At 40.1% G+C, this 18,815-nt stretch overlaps 1 protein-coding gene across 2 annotated transcripts in view; it reads left to right on the top strand.

Moving 5' to 3' along the window:
* The window catches only part of CHCHD3 (coiled-coil-helix-coiled-coil-helix domain containing 3), a 164,268-nt gene that overhangs the window by 121,835 nt on the left and 23,618 nt on the right, over positions 1-18,815 (top strand). For both annotated transcript variants that reach the window (XM_082310170.1, XM_082310169.1), the window contains exon 6: positions 13,195-13,265. In XM_082310170.1, coding sequence (XP_082166296.1) covers positions 13,195-13,265 — 71 coding nt within the window. The remainder of the gene's footprint in view (positions 1-13,194; positions 13,266-18,815) is intronic.

Genomic DNA, 18,815 nt, shown 5'->3' with positions numbered 1-18,815 from the left:
TTTCCCATAGTGGATTTAAGATAGCTGACCAAATCAAAGATATGGGGCTTTTGTTGAGTAGCTTTGGTACTATGGAGGGAAAAAGAGGAGAAAAAAATATTGACTATATCAAGTGCCTTCTGAATGCTCTCATATGTTATATAGGTATAACGCGGTATGTAGAATAAACTGCAAAAATGAAAACTTGTAAAGACTTCCATATATTTATCAGGCAATTGCGTTAATCGGTATAGAGGCATGATTTATGTAGCTAGACTTGTTGCTCTAAGGAATGAAGGAGAATTATAACTGATTGTGGTTGGGTTTCTGGTATTTTGAAAAGAACTGCTGCGTGTAACTCTTCCCTCAGTTGTTATGTATTATTTTGCTGTTATATTGGCATGGTACAAGTGTATAGCAGAGTATTTGCTGCAGAGAAAAGTTGGTCTAAATTACGGTGTCTTTGCATATCCTCCTTGGTGAGATTCTGTGGCACTGATGCATTTTCTCTAACTTAGCTTAAAGTGGAAACTTCTAGTCTGCATTAAATATCTGGGTTTACTCAGTAGTTGCCGGTGAGAGATAGATGCTGCTGAAAGTTGATCAGACCATCCCATCTATTTGGCTGTTGATTATTGAGGAAGAGCAGTTTAAGCACCTACCTATAGGTAGCTGAGGTTAGGTGTGATGAGTCCCATCCTAAGAGACAAATGCTGCGGACCATCGCCAGCACGGGTAGAGGGATTAGCAGACCTGCTTCATAATAACAGCGGTGACCTACACAGGCAAATTCTGAGTTCCCAACGTTTGCCAAAATAAATGGACATGATATGGGGGACTATATATGACGCAGACTGCATTCTTAAGAAACAACTAAAAAAATCCATTCAGACTAATGAGAAAGAGGTGTCTGTGAAAGGCAGAGAAGTCTGGAGAAATACAGGTGTATAACACAAGCGATCACTTAGAATGGAAAGGAAAAATAAAGACGCCAGTGGGAGAATATACATATGTAGGACAGAACATGCACTAAATACCTGCAGGAAGGTTGAAAGGCAGAATAACGGCTCCGGCTTGAAAGATGCACTGAGCACTGCAGGAGGGAGAATTGAAATGGGTAGTAGGAATAAAGAGAACCTGCAAAGAATGCAGGAAAAAGAAGCCCAGTAAATAGCGGGAATCATCTTTAGAGGTCACAAAATATAGTTATAAATAATGAATGTTTTTAGAGGTCTGCATTTGAATTATTTGGCCTAGCATATCATCCAGCTGTAGGAATTTTGTGGCATGTTGTCTTATTACTTGAGAGCAATAGAACCCCATTTTTAACTTCCAAAGCAATGTATTTGGTGCTAATGATTACGCTGTGGCATGCTGAGACACTTAATCGGTTTCTTTTTCATAGGTCCTGGATTTTTTATTTAGCAGGTTTTTGAGTGAGAAGGCCACCTGCCTTAGTTTTGGCTGCATTTCTTTCAGAAGGCTGTTTCCGAACAGAATGGGTCTGCTGGGATACGCTGTTGTAAGAGCATTGAAAAATTCTCACATTAGTTCAATTTAAACATGCTCGAAGCTCATTTCGTTTCTTGCTTCACTAAATATGAGCATAGTTCTCAATCTAGACTGAGTGTAAAACATAGATTTCTTGGATTCAGGTACTTATCAGTCATCTGAACAAATACATATGTTTTTCACCAAGCGATTTTTTTATATCCTCAGCATTCTTATTATACCAGTCCTGATAGTTCCTCACTGCTCGCGCGTGGTGTTCAAAGCAGCTGCAAAAGACCATTCTGGAAGTACTTCAGTCACTTCATAATCACCAAAAACTGTCATTGATACGTAGTTTTTTACAGTTTTGCTTAGCTCTTGTTGTACAGCATCAGCTGTGAGTTACTTGATATTTTGTGATTGAAAGACTTTCTGTCTTGATATCTTGTAAATGGCTTGACATGGATCATGAACTTTGCACAGTGAAAGGATGGCCTCTCCTTATTCACCTCCTCTTTATTGGCTTGCTGATCCTGACATCATCAAAATCTTTTCACCTCACAGTGATGTAAAAAGCCAGATACCAACATTGGGAGTATTTGTGCTGGCAATATCCAAAAAAGTTTGTTGGTCTCACCAAATGCAAATATTAAAGTGGGCCTGAATAATAAGCTCATCCTACTTGGATACTGCAGCTCGTAATTCCACGATACGAGGGCTTTGGTAGTATTGATCAAACTTGTTCTTGAGTCTGGGTGTTGGCTGTGCTGAGGCAGCTACTTGAGAAAGTTACCACAACCTCCTATCAGTTCAGAAGAACAAAGACAAAACTTTCTAAAGCTATGATTTAGGGACAGGAACAAGTCTGTGAGATGACGCTATTGCCAGGGCTGTTGGCTTGAGAGAGACGGAATATTTTAGCATTTCTTTCAAGAACTTTTATTCTTGATCTCTTGAGGGTTGGCACGTAAGTGTTATTTGTGGGAGCATTGTGCTTTTCAAAAAATGGTAATCTTGCACTCATTATGCCCTTAGGCAACCAATCTCGCTGAGCAGTGGTAGTGGTAGATCTAATAAACAAAGCTAAAGCCAGCTACTTTCCATTTATTTGAAAGAAGATAGAGCTAATCTGTGATTCTTTATGTTGGGCTTCTGCCACGAGATGAATTTCATATACAGCTGCAGAGCGGATCGCACATCTACAAGCCAAAATAGATTTTCATTCTGATATCGGATATATCACTGAGTGTAAGCATACATATTCATAGAATTATTTGGATTGGAAAGGACCTTGGGAGGTCCAACCTCCTGCTCAAAGCAGGATGAACACTGAGGACAAAGTTGTTAGTGCTTTGTCCGGTGAGATCTTTGACAACCTCCAAGGCTGGAGATACCACAACCTCTTTGGATCTCGGTCCCCTTGCTTAATTATACTTGGAGGGAAATATGTTTCCTTGTATCTATTTGGAACCTCTCTTGTTTTGATTTACAACCATTATCTCTTGTTCTCCCACTGCACATCAGTAAAGAGCCTGTCTCCGTCTTGATAACCTTCTCTTAGGGCTTTTAAAGCTGCTGTTAGATCCCCCCAGATCTTCCTCTCCTCCCGGCTGAACAAGCGATGTTCCCTTGGCCTCTCGTCACAGGGCATGTTCCCCCAGTTTGGTGTCACCTGCAAACTCGGTGAGCACGCGCTTCATCTCTGGGTCATTGATAAAGATGCTAAACAAGGAAGGCTGTGGTATAGACCCCCGAGGAACTCTGCATGTAGCTGGCCTCCAAGTAGAGCCTGATAATCCAGCCAAATTTTCACCCATAATTCACAGAAGCAATTTTCTCTTATTCTTTTGACCACTTTCATGGGATATCTGTCTGCCTTTTGAAAGCTGACCAAAATGAGTTTGAAAGAGGTGGTGTTTAAAGTGATTTTCCCAGATCGTTCCTCTGACCGCAGAGGATGCGCAACATGATCTTAAAATTATGGCTGCTGTAGTCCGTAGAAGGGCTATCTTGAACTCAGAGCTGTCTCTGGTAAAAGTTTGCAACAACAGCTTTGCGAGTAAGCTCAAATTGTCATCCCTTGAGTCTCTGACACCACTGGACTTTGTAAGAGTTATTCACGCAGCAGATGAGCTGCAACTACGCATGAATGTAACAGAAGACTTAAGCTAAGTTGACTTTCTGCTGTGATAGCAAAAATATGTATTTTTTTCAATGATATATGCATAATGTCCAGCTCAAGACTCATGCTGATCCTCGTTTGCTTGTGAGCTGATACAGTTCCCTATGGTGTGGCTTTTGCTCTGCAAAAGTGGCCCATTGGATCTGAATTTAAGAATTAATTCCATAAAGGCAACCAACACCAGGAATTTTAAATACTTTATGAATGTGCTGCTCCTAGTGCTGCAGTCTGTACCCAATGCCACTGGCAGAAAGGTTTCCTCAACTTACCTTTCTTGGGCATCACCCCTGGCAGCAGCAATACCCATTCCTATATGCCTCAAAGACAGCACTTGGCAACTTGACGTGTCCGTATGCCATTTTGGGGGAGAAAGTCTGCTTTAGGACACGGAGAAATAATACCCGTTGGTACCCTAGGGAGAATGTAATTTATAATGTAGAACAGTGAAAGGGGTGAGACTGAGAAGGAAAGTTGTAAATAGGAATCATTTAGATGAGGCATCTTGTCATCAGTGGGAGATGTAAATGTAGTTGTGCATTTACACATGCATCTCTAAGATTGAGAACATTTGTATTAAAGACTGTACTACAATTACATGCAGATTAGATGCTTGGCTGAATAGCTGTAAGAACTTTGAATAGATTTGTCCTTTTCACAAAGGTTTTCATTTTCTTTGGCAGCTCTGAGTGTTAACAAATTAGAGATCAATGTTCTACTAGGGCAGAAAAGTGAAATGAAGTGAAGCATATCTTGGGAGAAACTTTAGAGACATTAATAGTTGCAGTTAAAGGTATTAGTTAGTGGTGCCTGAAAAACAGAATTGGAAATTCAAAAGAAAAGGTCAAAGAATATGTTATTTTCCCCATTTTCTGCTGATAACTGAGTTAAGTATTTTGCCCCACTGGCTGCACACTGAATGTATGCTCTGTGATAAACACACATGTCATGAAATCAAACAAATGATGTTGGGAAGTGAATTGTCTTCTGGCAGAACATTTGCCAAGATACGGCGTGTGTTTCTCCTTTGTTTCCTTTGTTTGAGTAGGTTGTAGTACTGTCTCTTTCTCTGGCAGCTTCAGCACTGTTTTGGATACCCGTTTGCTTTTTTGTCCCTCTGTAGAGACAGGCATGTGGCGGCATGGGTGTCCGAAGTCCTCCCTTCAGTCCCTAGTAGTTCAGACATCCACTGTGTCAGAGAGCCACGCTGGTCCAGAGCCAGTTTCTTCCAGGACGTAAGGGGGAGATGAGGTTTTACAAAGACTCCAGAGTAAAGGCAGAAGAGGGGGAATTGCACTTGAATTTGAGCCAACACAAGAATTACGTAGCTCTAGGCAAACTCCACCAAAAGCCTGAAAATCGGTCTTAGCCTTAACTTCTTTACCATCTGGATGTCCTCTGTAGGCTTAGTCCAGGATCCCAGATCGTTACCTTAGCTTTTTTTTTTTTTTTTTTAAATTCTGGGGCTTCTCTTTCAGTTTGTCTTCTCTCTCCCTGCCTTGCAGCTACTTTTCTCACTTCTTGCACATAAAAAGTTCTCCTCTGCCATGAAAGCACATCCCCTGATCTGTCCATGCATCTTCAGTCTCTGACTCTTTCTGAGTTGTCCTGAACATCCTTGTTACGTGGTCAAAGTCTCTCATCAAAGGGTCTCCTGGGTGCTTCTCTGGAGGTTACCTTTAGAATCACAGAATCGTTAAGGTTGGAAAAGACCCTTAAGATCATCGAGTCCAACCGTTAACTGCGGTTCAGAATTGGAAAACTGGTTTGCTTTGGGCAGCGGCCATTCTTTTACGGAAGGATGCTCCATTTGTGTAGATTTCCATAAAAGCTGAGAGCCTTATCATTTTCAGCCCTATGACAGGTACAGGGAACTTTCTGGTCCATCTGGTGGGTTCTGATGAAGGCAAAACGATACCAAAAGCAAGCAGTCCCCTCATTCAAAAAGGAGCTCATAATAACATGCAAAACCCCCAACAAGAGCAGAAGTCATAAGCTGTATGTAGGTTCCCTGCATGCAGAGCTGAACGTCCTTCATTTCATCTCTGGAGTTGAAAAATGCAACAATTGGCTGAATAGTGCAGCTGGACCAGATGAGAGCAGTCATAACTTCTATAAAAAATAACTTATCTAAAAATTCGAGCAAAGGCCTGATCTGATGACATTTCAGAAGAAATTGCTTCATTCATGTATCATTTTAATAGCATTTGAGGTAGAATAAAGATGCAGTATTACTTGGGAATCCGTATGATGTTAAATGCTTGGTTTTCCATCAATTCAGAGACAAATCGAGGTTTTTATTTCAAATAAAGATGCCATAAAAATGGTCATATATTTATAAAGCTGTAATTTAATATCGTTTGGAGCTGGGATGTATGCACACTACGGTAGGTAGTCTTACTCTCTTTTTGTTATTTCCCCTTCCCCAATTCCTCCTCTTCTTGCTCACTTGTTGCTTTTAGTGGCAGCTTCACAGATCAAGCCTGACTGCGTGTTTTAAGGCTATTTCTTCTAATGGTTAATCTTGCTTTTTTTTCTTTATAATCCACATGGTCTACTTTATAGTTTGCATAGCCATGGGGCATGATCTAGTGATCATACACCTTTCACGGTCCCCTCCGGTACCCAAACCACGCTCCTGCATGGGTTTCCTTTGCACAAGTGCTGTAATAGGTCTCTTTGGACAGCGGTGGCCGTGCCTGGCTTCTTGTCCCTCCTTTGCAGCACCAGAACAGAATGGGGATTGCGGCAGGCTTGAGGCTGGATTCAAGCCTGTGAAGCAACTTTATAGGCTTAAGAGCTATTCCTTCCTTCTGACTTTGGAAATGTTCTCTTTTAAGGCCATATAGATCTCAGGCTGCATGTCAACAGAATGAATAAAACAGAACGCTTCGTATTATCCACAAATGGTTTCACAGAAGATACTGAGATGAAATGGCCAGAAGTTCAATTAAGGGATAAAAGAAAGCTTAACTTCAGCAGAAATGGATTAAAAAGAGGCAAAGAAAACTTTCCAATTTGCCATTCAGGGAACATGATAATCTTTGCCTGCTGATGCTTTGAGTCCTTCCGTGGGGGAGGATGACAAGGAAAAAGAAGTCTTTAAATTAAAAATTCTACCCTGACTCTCAAAGGTGCCAAACAGCCCAAGCTCTTCGTTCCTTTGGTGGGTGGAGCAGGTGCTGAGCTGCTCTGAAGTCAAGCTGTGCTCATTTTTGTCTTTCACAGCACTAACTTGAAGCAAAGGCCAGATTTGTCTCTTTTGTATGGAAGTCACACGTCTTTTTCTTTGTCAAATAAACTGTTAACTACATAACTATTAAATTAAAAAAAAAAAAAATTTAAATAGGTTGCATGAATGTTACTCTCATATTGAATCTGTTCAGGGCTTTAAGAGCCAAGGGGCTTAAAAGAGGAATTTCAATGCCAAAAAGAAGTCATGGTATGTCTGCAGTAAAAACAGTTTCAGCACATTTGTAATAAAATAGTGCATGTAGGTGATGTATCTTCAGTGAAATTAAACGAGGGCTCTCAAGTTCTCCCAGTTCTTTTGATAACCTTTTTATCAGCTTGGATGACACAAGATCTTTCAGAACTTTATCTGGCTGAAAATCTGAAGATTTTCAGCAGAGACTAAAACATGCACTTCTGCTTTGAGGTCCCACATGCAGACAAAACAGCTGACCTTCTGAGGTTCTGTAGGAATTTATTTTCTTACACAGACCTTTGAAATCAGGTCTATCTAGCAAAATAATTCTTCTCCTATTCCTCCACAGTATGTTCTTTAAGAAGCTTCTGCTCCTACTTTTGTTCGGGGAAGATTATTTTGGGGGCAAACACGATGAAAATACTTTTGCCCATGGTCAGATCCCATTTTTCTCTTCCTGAATTATAGCATTATTTATACTTGCTATAACTCTGTGTATTTATCAGGAGAAATTGGATGGATTTAAAATTAAAATTCATGTCCTCTTTTCTTTAGCTCTTCCACAATGCCAGCCTACGCTTCTCTCTGTTCCCTTTTTTGAAGGTAAAAAAAAAAAAGCACTTCTTCCCCAAGAATGACAAATCCCGATCTTTCTTTTCAAAGAAGGGTACTGAGTAAAAGGCATAGAGATTGTACTTGTCACTCCATTTGGTTGCATCCTATGGGTTATCTTTGGGCCATAAACATTTAAGTAACTTAACGTGTGGTGGTCCTATTCAGGTCAATTAGATTGAAGTCACACGTGAAATTAGTCGCTTGACTAAACGCTATGAGTTTTTGCAGTTTTTTCAATAAAACTCCTCTGAATGGCTTACTGTCTGTACGGTAGCTAACACAATGTCACAAGATTTTAAAAAATGTCGAATAGGTGGTTTTTGGAACTGCATTTTAAGAATTTTCTTTAAGAAAGCTAAAACTGGGCAGAGTTTGGATGCTTTCTGGATTCTGGATTTTGCCATTCCTGGGAAAATGTGCCGGAGCTTGTCCCACTGCAGTTCAGCAGGATAGTTGATATTCCTGTAGAAATATTAATTCACACATTTATTAAAACAGCGGTCTCCCTGGCGCCTCTGGCTCAGATTCTGCTTATCTTACCAAAACCTTCTGCCATACAGATTCAGGTGGGTAAGTAAGAGAAAAATACTGTTTCCTACAGTGTATTTATCTGCTTGATGCTGCTGCCCAAGTGCTAGCAAAGGTTGAAGATTAATCACTTCTTGGACTGTCAAAATACGTGTTGGCCAGTGCAAAGCCCAAATGGCCAGAAGAACGGCCCAAGGACAACCTACTGCGCCAGCGTTGTGAGACTGAGAGGGATAGGAGGTTTAAGCTGAGGACATCAGAGGCACAGCCTGAAAGAGGGGGACTGGGCAAAAGTTGAGAAGGCAGAAGTCGGTTAACAGGAGAGTCTCCTCTTTTGGAGATACAGGGTAGGAAATACAGTTAGGAGTAGACTGATGGAAGAAGCAGCTGTCTGCATTGAGGGAACAGGGCAAAGAGGTTGATAGCTATTGGGAATATCAGGATCTGTAAGAGACCTTGGCCAGCAGAAGTCAATCCTACCTACTGCTTTATTAGTGCAGGTAGAACAGGACTGTATTGAAGATCTTAAGCATCATACTTTTCCAGGTGATGCAAGCTCGATGTCTTGATTCTACGTCATGGCATTTCTACCATTTGGTGGATTTCTTCTTTCTCTTCCCCCACCTTGCTCTTTACCAATTATTTCTTTTTTTTTTTTTTTTAAGCTTTCTCTGCTGAAAGAATAGCCAAGTGCTAAAATCAAATACTTCCAAGTTTGAAAATGTCAGCATAGAAGGCAGTGGGCTGCTTCAGATGACATGGACCTCTAGCGTATCGCCATACCCACTCCTGTAATTGCTGGGCTTCCCCCATATGACCCTGCTTACTCAGTGTGCATGGCATTCATTATTTATTTTACAGCACTGAAACTTTGAAAACTTACTAGTTTCTAATAGGCCTTTCTGTGTTACCATTCCCATAATATTAAAGAAATGAAAACAAATTCTCTAATTCCTGTGGAAGATAATTAAGGCTGAAGTTCTCTATGCATGGAAAAAGCATGGTGACTAATGATCACAAGTACCTTTTGTGCTCCGTAAGAGGTAGGTAAAGGCATGATGTCTTGGAAACCGTAGCTTTTTCTGCCATTTTGTGTGTTGGAAATAGAACTCTCACTTATTGACTATGGCTGTGTTCAGCTGCTCAAATCTGGCATGCTGACAGTCATGGTGCAATTTGGGGCATACCCCTAGGATTGGATTTTAGATGTTGTATGTGCTGGAGGATCACCCAGCATCACCGTGTGCCTGTTCGGCTCTTTATCCTACACGTCTGCTGTTACTACTTGCCAGAGCCCTGAGCTGGATCAGTATTTGGTCTGGTCCAGTACGTCAGTTTTTATTGTAAAGGTGGGCAGTTCCTTCAGTCAAGCAGATGGAAAATGAGGAGCATGCACACAAGCCGGTTAATTTTCCCCCAACTTTAGCAGCTTTAAAGTTAATCACCTATTTTGAGTTAGTTATTCAGGCCCCCGTTGAGTCGGCAGCGATACAGTAATTCCTGTCGTCCTGAATACTCTGTGAGGTGGGTGGGATCCGCTAGCCAGCAACCCCTGTGATTCTGGAGCGCGCCTTGGTGATCAGTTTAGACTAGATACCTGACTTTGAAGAAGCTAGGGTTTAGTCATCAAGAACCGAATTTGCTGCTTTATTTTGATACTGAAGTCAAGCAACATGCCCACATTGTGCGAGAATTCCATAACAGATACAGAAATAGCATCCTCTGCATATCTGGGATGATGATTAATTGTCATAACCCTGACACTTCTGTTCCCTCTTGGAAGTTCCTCGTGTCTTTTGTAACACACTCCCTGCACTTTCATACTTCTTGCAACAAAGGAGACCGTAAAGGTCTGCAGAAAACCATCTTTTTGTTACACAGCAACAGAGGAGACTTTAAAGACGGGAAAATGCTGTCTAATTTTGTAAGTGAGGACTGTTTTATAATGCGTGCGCCTGAGGGACCCAAATCAAAGATACAAGGGAGCTTGGTTGTAGTATTTGCTACCATTTTAGTGGCTTCCTTAGTCAAAAGACTCCTAGGAGTATATATAGAGTATCTGGAATGTAATAAAAATAGCTGAGGTTTGTATGTTCACGCACACAATGCTGGATGCAGAATGGTCAGTGGTATTGCATTTCTGTTCCCTTCCCTCCCTCCTCCCCGCCTGTGCGCGCTTTGGGGAGAAACCAGCTGCATTTGGAATATCTGCTGGAACTCGTGGGGATCCACAGGCCGGATCCAGAGCTGCTCTCTGATGCTCTGCCACTGCTGCCAGCCTGAGAACTGGATCACAGCTTTTTTCCTCCTCTTTGAGTTGACCGGTACATGAATATACAGATTATACCGACAATGTAAATACGTACATGTATTTATCTGGAGACTGAGGAAATTATTTATGTTAGCAGTGCTATGTTATAGCGCCATTTTTTTCTGTATTTAGAGAAATGACCACTGCACTCTTATCTTGAGGATTAGGAAGGACTTCTAAAATGAAACTTCGTTTCTGGATTATAGAGAGTATATCTCTAAAAGAGAACCTGAATGAATTTCAAAGAAAGATCTGATCCGAGAAACACGGCACACTTTATCTAAGATAACAGACGATTTCTCGATAGCTTGAGTCTACTGTAGGATTAAAACTTCTTGGCATATATAGCAGCTCAGTTGATCACTTGAACTGCAATTAAAAAGTAGAACAAGTACACTCAGAATATTGTTTTTGTGTCAGAAATGCTCCGTCAAGCTTGAAAATGATAAAAAATTGCAATCGATCCTTACAACTGTTGTGTTCATCTTTATTGATCAGGCAAAAGAAAGATAAATCGCAGCCCAAATAAGATTATAGTAAATGTTAGCATCGTAGGGGACCATAGGATGATAGAGAGCTATTCATCATCTCAAATGGTGACCTGTCCGCACTCGCACCGTGGTCAGGCTGCTGTCTAATCGCATACCTATTGATTTCATCTGCGTCCAAGGAACCTGGATGTGACTGTCATTGGGCAGCTGAGATTGCTAAACACAAGGGGGTCACTGGTGTGAGGAGGATTTCATTTTCATTTTCTTACTGGCCAACAATGATTTATGAAAAAATAAATGACCCCAAGTCACATGCGTGGAAACCTTGATTCCCGTACAAATGACTTATTAGGTCTGAATCTCAGAAGCAAGAGTGCAGTAGACCACCGTGCTCTTTGTGATCTGTGCGTGACCTTTGACTGCAGTGGATGTTACACAATTTGTTATAATTTGTGGTAAAATATTAGACTTGCAATACAATTTCACCCGTGTCCAGACTTGGTATTCTTTTTCAGTAATTTCTGTACATTTCAAGATTATAATTCACAAGGAGGAACCTCGGAAGATGAGATCCGCAAATGGAAAAGAAAAATGTTTTTTCTTTTTATTTTTGTAGATAGGGCTGCCTCTTTTGGAGCTTCCATCAAGTGTTTTTGCTGTAGCGGGCTATCTTACCTACAGTCCTCATAACATAATTTGGCACAGATGAATGTTGCTCAGGACATGGTTACTAACCCAGTGATCAAGGAGACTATGTCATCTTTGACTTTTACAAAAGAGTGATCTCTCCAGTTACAGGGTTTTTAAATTTTTTTTTTTCCTAACAATGTTTTAGGCATATTGCTTTTTCATACATCAACGTCTTAAGTAAATAAAACCGTTACTTTACTCAAAATAAAATTGCAGTAATGCTTTTTATGGACTGCTTTGTGCCGTCCATGTATGTTAAATGTTTTAAATAATGCGGAATTGTGTTGTGGCATGAATCACTTTAAACCATGGTATTAATAGTTAGATTGTTAAAATAAGGATTCAAAATGTTTTTTCTGTGATGGTGCAGTGTGTGATTGTAAGGGTTTTGTTGCTGCGTTAACGTGACTCCCTGGGATGCCAGATGACTCAAGAGCTGCAAAGCTACGGAAGAGTTCTTGGAAATGCCAACAAAACCTTTCTACATCTCCACGACCTGTTTGCCCCACCATTCAGAGAAAAATGGTTTTAGAGAACTTTTGAACTGCTTTAACTTTTCTTTATTCTTCCAACTGTGAAGCCAGGTGCCTCAGTTATTACCTCTTTAGTCCAGCTGTGCTAAGGCTATAAAAACCTCTTTACAAATACCATGTATATATTATCTAGACATGAAGCATCACAACATTATAGTGGTTTGTCTTTGAATATCCTACATCCCGCTGAGAAACTTTGCCATTTTTAAGCATAGAAAAGTTTTATTGCTTGATGATTCAATCTTGTCTTGCCTGCATTTTGGAAATTAATGATTTGGTGTAACGGAGTGAAAGGCACTCCTGGGTTTAGGGGAGATGACAATATGTTCTGAGGCTGCCTGATTTTAAAAATTAAAATTAGCAACTGATTGAAGTGACCTGGAAGTTTGGAATATTAAAATAACTCACTGCGAGAGGCATTATCGAGGCAAAGAGCAAAAGAGAAAGTCAAGCCATAGGTAATTTATTGTGCAACTTCGAAGTTTGACTCGAGTATTAGCTGCAATCTAGGTGGGGATATATGTGTAAGTAACACAAACAGGGACACGTGAAGAAGTAAGGATTCAGTATTTTGATTTTTTTTTTTTTCCCCCTCTTTTTTTTCTAGTGGAGAAGCTTCAAAGGCTTCAGCAGCCCTTGGTGCTAGATACGTCATTCTTAACTCATTTCTCTTTACAGAGTCCTCCTAAGAGCCATCTCTTTTGCGTAACCTTCTGGAACCAAGAGGACACACTTATTTAAAAACAAAATAAAACAAAACAAAACACACACAGAAAAAAAAGTCATCTCTGAAACTTTGTAGAATACGTGATCTGAGGGTTGGGTTTGGGTTTTTTTTGGAGCACCTTAAATGGATAAAATATCCAAATTAGCATTATTTACTAGATATTAGTATGCATATAAATGATAGTATATAATATCTGTATTTTTTTTTTTTTTCATCTTTCCAGAGTGCCCAGTTCTACAAAGTTACCACGGAGCAATACCAAAAAGCTGCCGATGAAGTGTCAGCTCGGTTCAAGTAAGTCTTTTCTACTGTTGTTTTTGAGCCTGGCAGCTAGAGGAGTTCTTATCCACATTAAAATTCACAATAATTCCCCTTCCCCCATCATAGATCCTATCAGGCTGTGCTGGTTATAGAAATGAGAGAATTTTGAAGAATTTGGAAGCCAGTGCATGGTAGCCATAAGCTGCATAGAAATCGGACACGCAGTTAGTAATGTACTAATTAATTTATATTTGATAAGATGCATGAAATATTCTAAAAATATATTCCTTAACATTTTTTCTCTAATGGAGAACCAAAAATGTCGTTCCAACTTTGCGTTACAATAGTATTCATCCTGTGCTTGCGTGATGTGAAAGGATTTAAAGTAGCAACTTTGCTTTGCCCTTAACAGTGAAGGTCAAATTAAATAATTTTTATTAGTCCCGAGGATGGTTAAATGAAGATATAGTAATTGATGGATCAAAGCGACTCTGACCCTTAGCCTTGGACTCTTCCCTTTCTGCTGGTTCATCCCTTAGGCAGAAGGTTCCATTTATCATTTTTGTAAGGATGCAGAGAGAACTTATTACAGCCTTTTAGCCTCAGCAGTAACCAAGAAATGCTGTATAAAAAGAATTATTCTGTGACGATTTTCAGGTTTGTGGAGGGATTTTCTTTTGGTTTGGGTTTTGAGGAGCAAGAAGAGAAAAGGCCTGTTTGAGCTTCTGGTAACGATATAAATAAAGTTCTTAACTGTAAGATAAAAATCATTTTATCTCTTAATATCATGAATTGTTAAATATTCTCTAGTGTATATAGAAAGTCTTTGTACTGGTTAATGGTGCAGAGTATATTGAGGCCTGAATTCATCTGTCCCTTAAACGAGAGGGACAGAATGAGCATTGACTCAAGGTCTGATTTAAGCATAATTTGGAGGGTTTCCCATGTGGATGGGAAGCCTGGTATGTTGTTATTCATTGTCATTTTTTCCACCTGTGATAAGATTCCCATCAAGGGGGTATTTCCCCTCTCTTTGTTACAGTGCAGTATTTACAGGTTTTGAAATCTAATTATTGCCTAATCTGGCTGTCATTATTCCAAAACAAGCTTTTATTGTGATTTGAAGTAGTGGTTGATAGCTCTAGGTAGTTATTGTGGTCGGAGGTGGGAAATGGTTTTGGGTTTGGGTTTTTTTCCTCCTAATATATAAATAATGTATATATCATTTCCTAAGTAAATCAAATGTTTTTGGGTTCCTTTTTGCATGGACAGAGCTGGTAGATATAGCAGGGGCCAGTCCTTAGCATCAGGCAATATCTAAGAATTTTAAGCAAGCCATTTCGAAGGATGTTTCAGTCTATCTGCATAAACCAAAGAGTATTTAATGAAAAGGGATGTGGAGAGGGAATCGGAGATTCCTAACACTTGATGAGATTGGTCTTTTCTTAATTTTCTAGAGGCGAAAAGTACAAGTAGAAATCACCTCTTTGACTAGTCTTCGCTGTAATGCCATTGCTGAAATTGCTGTGCTTTCTTTGCACTTTAAGCCAAATTTTCTGAGAAATTATTTGGAGCTTTTTGACTAGTGGGTCCAGTTTTGGTCCGTTGCCTTAAAAAACAAAAAGAAAACGTTATGAAAAGAAAAAGATATCTGAAGTATACGCATAAATTGCAGTAGATTTGATAAAGTGCATAAAATATCAATACTACTTTATAATTTAAAAGTTTTCCTTATATAAAATCCTTTTAAATGCCATGTCTTTTTATCGAAGGTTTAAATTCAGCAGATGTTATTTTATCACTGCCTTTTGTATGTAACTTGATGGATAAATGATGAATGATTTAGTGAAACCTAAAGATGATGCTCTTTTGGTGTCACCAGGCACTTCTCATGTTCAGTTTAATTGCATGTGAGGATTGAGGACAGAGTTTCAAGCAATGGTGTTTAAAAAGCTTGTTTAATTGGCTGTAAAAGAAGAATTAAATAAGGTTGAACTGCTAAATTTTATTAATGCGTAAACCGATGTGCTGCACATCAGTGTGATTTCAGGTTCTAAATGCGAGATTAATAGATCTAATTGTGGTATTATTACGAAATAGTCTCACTTTATTTTAAACACGTCTAGAATTAGCTGCTAAGTTTTATTGAGATAACTTGCATTTCTTCAACTTTTTAAGCTACATCTCTTTCAAGAGCAAAGAGAAGTGGATAATTACTTAAACATTTCCTGGATTTTCCCTTTCCTTCCTCCATTTAGTCCCTGAAATTACATCAGCTGGGGCTTCATCAGTCTTTAGGGATAATTCACCCCATTAAAAGGGAAAAGCCAAATATCCCGTATAGACTTGTATCAGAGAACTGGCAGGTCTTCTGTACTTTGTCTGCAGTCCTTATTGATGCCTGCTTATTACCTTGTCCAGCGCTGCTTGGATTAGACTGATATTCCAAATGTTCATTATAAATGTTTTATCTCCGTGAGGTCCTGATTCACATTGATCAAATTCTGAATTATCAAACGGTTCATCTCTTTAAGACACTAATTCACATTGATCAAATCCTAAATGACCAGGTTCGGTCAGTTCCTGCAGTACGCAAATTACATTAAAACAACATTACTAGAGCATGCTGCCTTTTCTAATGTAGGAGTTATGTTACCCGCAGTTACATTATGACCAGAATTATTATATTATGAAGATGTCTCTGTTATAATGAGAAGTTTACACAAGAAGAAAAGAATGCGGTATTACAGGAAGAGCCAGGCTTTGGGCAAAGATATGAACTTTAACTAATCAAATTGTACGTTTGTATTGTGGTTTTTTTCCTTAATTGGAAGGGCTGGTAGCGGGAAATTCGGCAGCTGCGGTGGTGACATTTTATTCCCCTGTGGTGTCTAGAGCCAAGTAACATCTTGATTATTCATTTAGGAATAGAGTTAAGCGGGTAGGGCAAATTCGGCCTGAAATAAATGTTTTTACTTTATCTTCTGTGGGTTTTGATTCCTTGTGGTAGATGACAGACTTCATAGCTGTGCACTAGTGCCTTTTCCGAAATATTTTGCCATTCCTCTCTTGCTCCACCGGTCTCTCGTAGACAACATGGAGTTGCTTCTTGTTGCTAGTTTCTTGGCAAAAACATAGTCCCCAGCTGGCCAGACTGATAGAAAATCCAGGTCCTCTTTGGGGATCGGCTGTCCATTTTGGCTTCTACTGCCCAGTGGTGGTTGGTGAAGCAAAGCAAGGGTGAGGTTTTCCCTGGTATCTCAGGGTGTCACTTCGGTGTCACTTCTAAACTCCTGTGTCTCCAGCGAAGCCGAATTCTGGATCTTGTGCATCATGGCGCAGGTTTTATATGTGTTTGTATGTTGATTGATAGACTCCTGGGTGAATTTAGCAAGCGCCAAACAACAGTCTTAATCACGGAGGATGCTTCGCATCATCAGAAGGGCAAGAAAGTTGGGGCAGGGTCTAGAGCACAAGGCTGGGGAGGAGCGGCTGGGGGAGCTGGGGTTGTTTAGTTTGGAGAAGAGGAGGCTGAGGGGAGCCCTCATCGCTCTCTGCAGCTGCCTGAAAGGAGGTTGTAATGAGGTGGGGGTCGGTCTCTTTTCCCCAGGAACAAGCGATGGGACGAGAGGGAACGGCCTCAAGCTGCGCCAGGGCAGGTTTGGGTTGGGTATTAGGAAAAACTTCTTCCCCCAAAGGGCTGTCAGGGCCTGGCCCAGGCTGCCCAGGGCAGGGGCTGAGTCCCCATCCCTGGGGGGATTGAAAAGATGGGCAGACGTGGTGCTCGAGGACATGGTTTAGTGGTGGGCTTGGCAGTGATAGGTTAACGGTTGGACTTGATGATCTTAAGGGTCTTTTCCAACCTTAACGATTCTATGATTCTATCTGGAAGCTTAGGTGTTTATTCTGAATTACAGATTTTGATGGCTTTATTCCCTTGCTATGAGACTTTTGATCATGAACCTTGCCATCAGGAGGAATGCCTTTTGGGAACTGGAGGAGCTCGTTTGATTAAACACAGAAAGGTTTGGGATTTGCTCACACTGCTTCACACGGTACAATCTTCACACATGTGAGACGTTTTAAAAACAATTTTACAAACCAAATCAATATGTTTCATGTGGTTCTCGATCATTTCCATTGCTCTGATCGCTGATGGAAGTTAGGGCTTGGTGATAGGCAGGCAACAGGCTATTACAGCCTTGAAAATATGTTCAGCAGGGGGTTTGATTCAGGGTAGAGTCAACGGGAATAAATGACAAAACAATCAATATCGTATCTTCCTTTAATTGATGACTTCTGTATCATGAAGCTTGGTTTATTAATGTTTACTGAAAATAAAATTTAAAGCACGGTTATGTGTGATGGTTATCTGTAGATACATAGAAACACGAAGAATACTTCTTTTAAGTTGTGTTTTAGCTAATATTCTTTTGAACTGGGAAGTGAAGCTGAGAAAGTTTGTAAAGAAGCCACATTAAATGAATAACAGTGGCACTTCGATCTTCAAATATAATTGTCTCACAGAGCAGTGATGCCAATTTTCTGGACATTGGAAAAAAAATGCAGTTTAGAGAGAAAATAAGCTTTTTAATGACAACGTTGGACTGAGACCAGGGAAATGTGGGTTTATTTCACTCTTCTCATTACCCTTCTGATGTTGGGCACATATGGTGACTTTTAAGGGACTCTCCTGCACTATCTGTAAGTTAGGAATATTGATAGTTCCTTAATGCAAATATCTTCAGTAACTATCTTCTTGTACTCACAAACTGCTGTGACATAGAAATCCGTGTGGGAGATACCCAGGCAAATAGTTTCCGCGTTGTTTCTGCTTGTGCAGATCCACTGGTGAGAAACTTTCTAGCAGTTCCTTTTGCTACCTTAATTAGCATTAGTTGGTTTTAAAAACAGAAGTTAAAAGCACAGATTATAAATTATTTGTGAAATACTACATAGTATTTTTCCAGTAACAGAAAATAGAAAGCTCTTTGGAAATCCTTGGACAGAGCCTGAAGGCTTGCCTTCTAGTTGAGTTCCCTTTGCTCAGCCAAAGACGATGGGCTCTAAATAGAAACATCCTGAATTAATCTTTTCTCTTACAAATATAGCACGTACATGTAGTGCTTTGTCATGAAACAGTCGTGTCAGTATTGTTTGCCCTGATGATACTGTTGCTGGTAGTATTCTTGAATTCCTTTTTCGCGTGTTGTGGCTGGGGATGATGGTCCCGAGTTATCCACGACATCCCGCAGGTGAGCATAGGACTGGTATGTCTGTAAATTATGCTAGAAGGAGCGCAGTGTTAAATACCATCAACTCAGCTTAAACTATGGAGCTTTTCTTAGCAGCAGAGGTATTTGAATACTCTTATTTCTCTTTCTACGCTTCCACCCCATCCCCTTTTTGTTGCCCGAGGCTGCTGTGCTGTGTAGCTGCGCACCCAGTTGCACTGACACTGTGTGGAGGGTGGCATAGCAGTGAGAGTTGCTTACGTTGATTTAACCAGTGCCGATGTCTGATATCTAACGGTGTTACACTTAACAAGCGAAGTGTAAATGGTGTTTTGCAGAGTAGATGTGA

The sequence above is a fragment of the Platalea leucorodia genome, assembly GCF_965183815.1.
Source record: "Platalea leucorodia genome assembly, chromosome: 4".
In the NCBI taxonomy this organism is placed as follows: Eukaryota; Metazoa; Chordata; class Aves; order Pelecaniformes; family Threskiornithidae; genus Platalea; species Platalea leucorodia.
The sequence above is the reverse complement of the archived record's forward strand: the minus strand, read 5'-3'. Positions and strand labels throughout refer to the sequence as shown.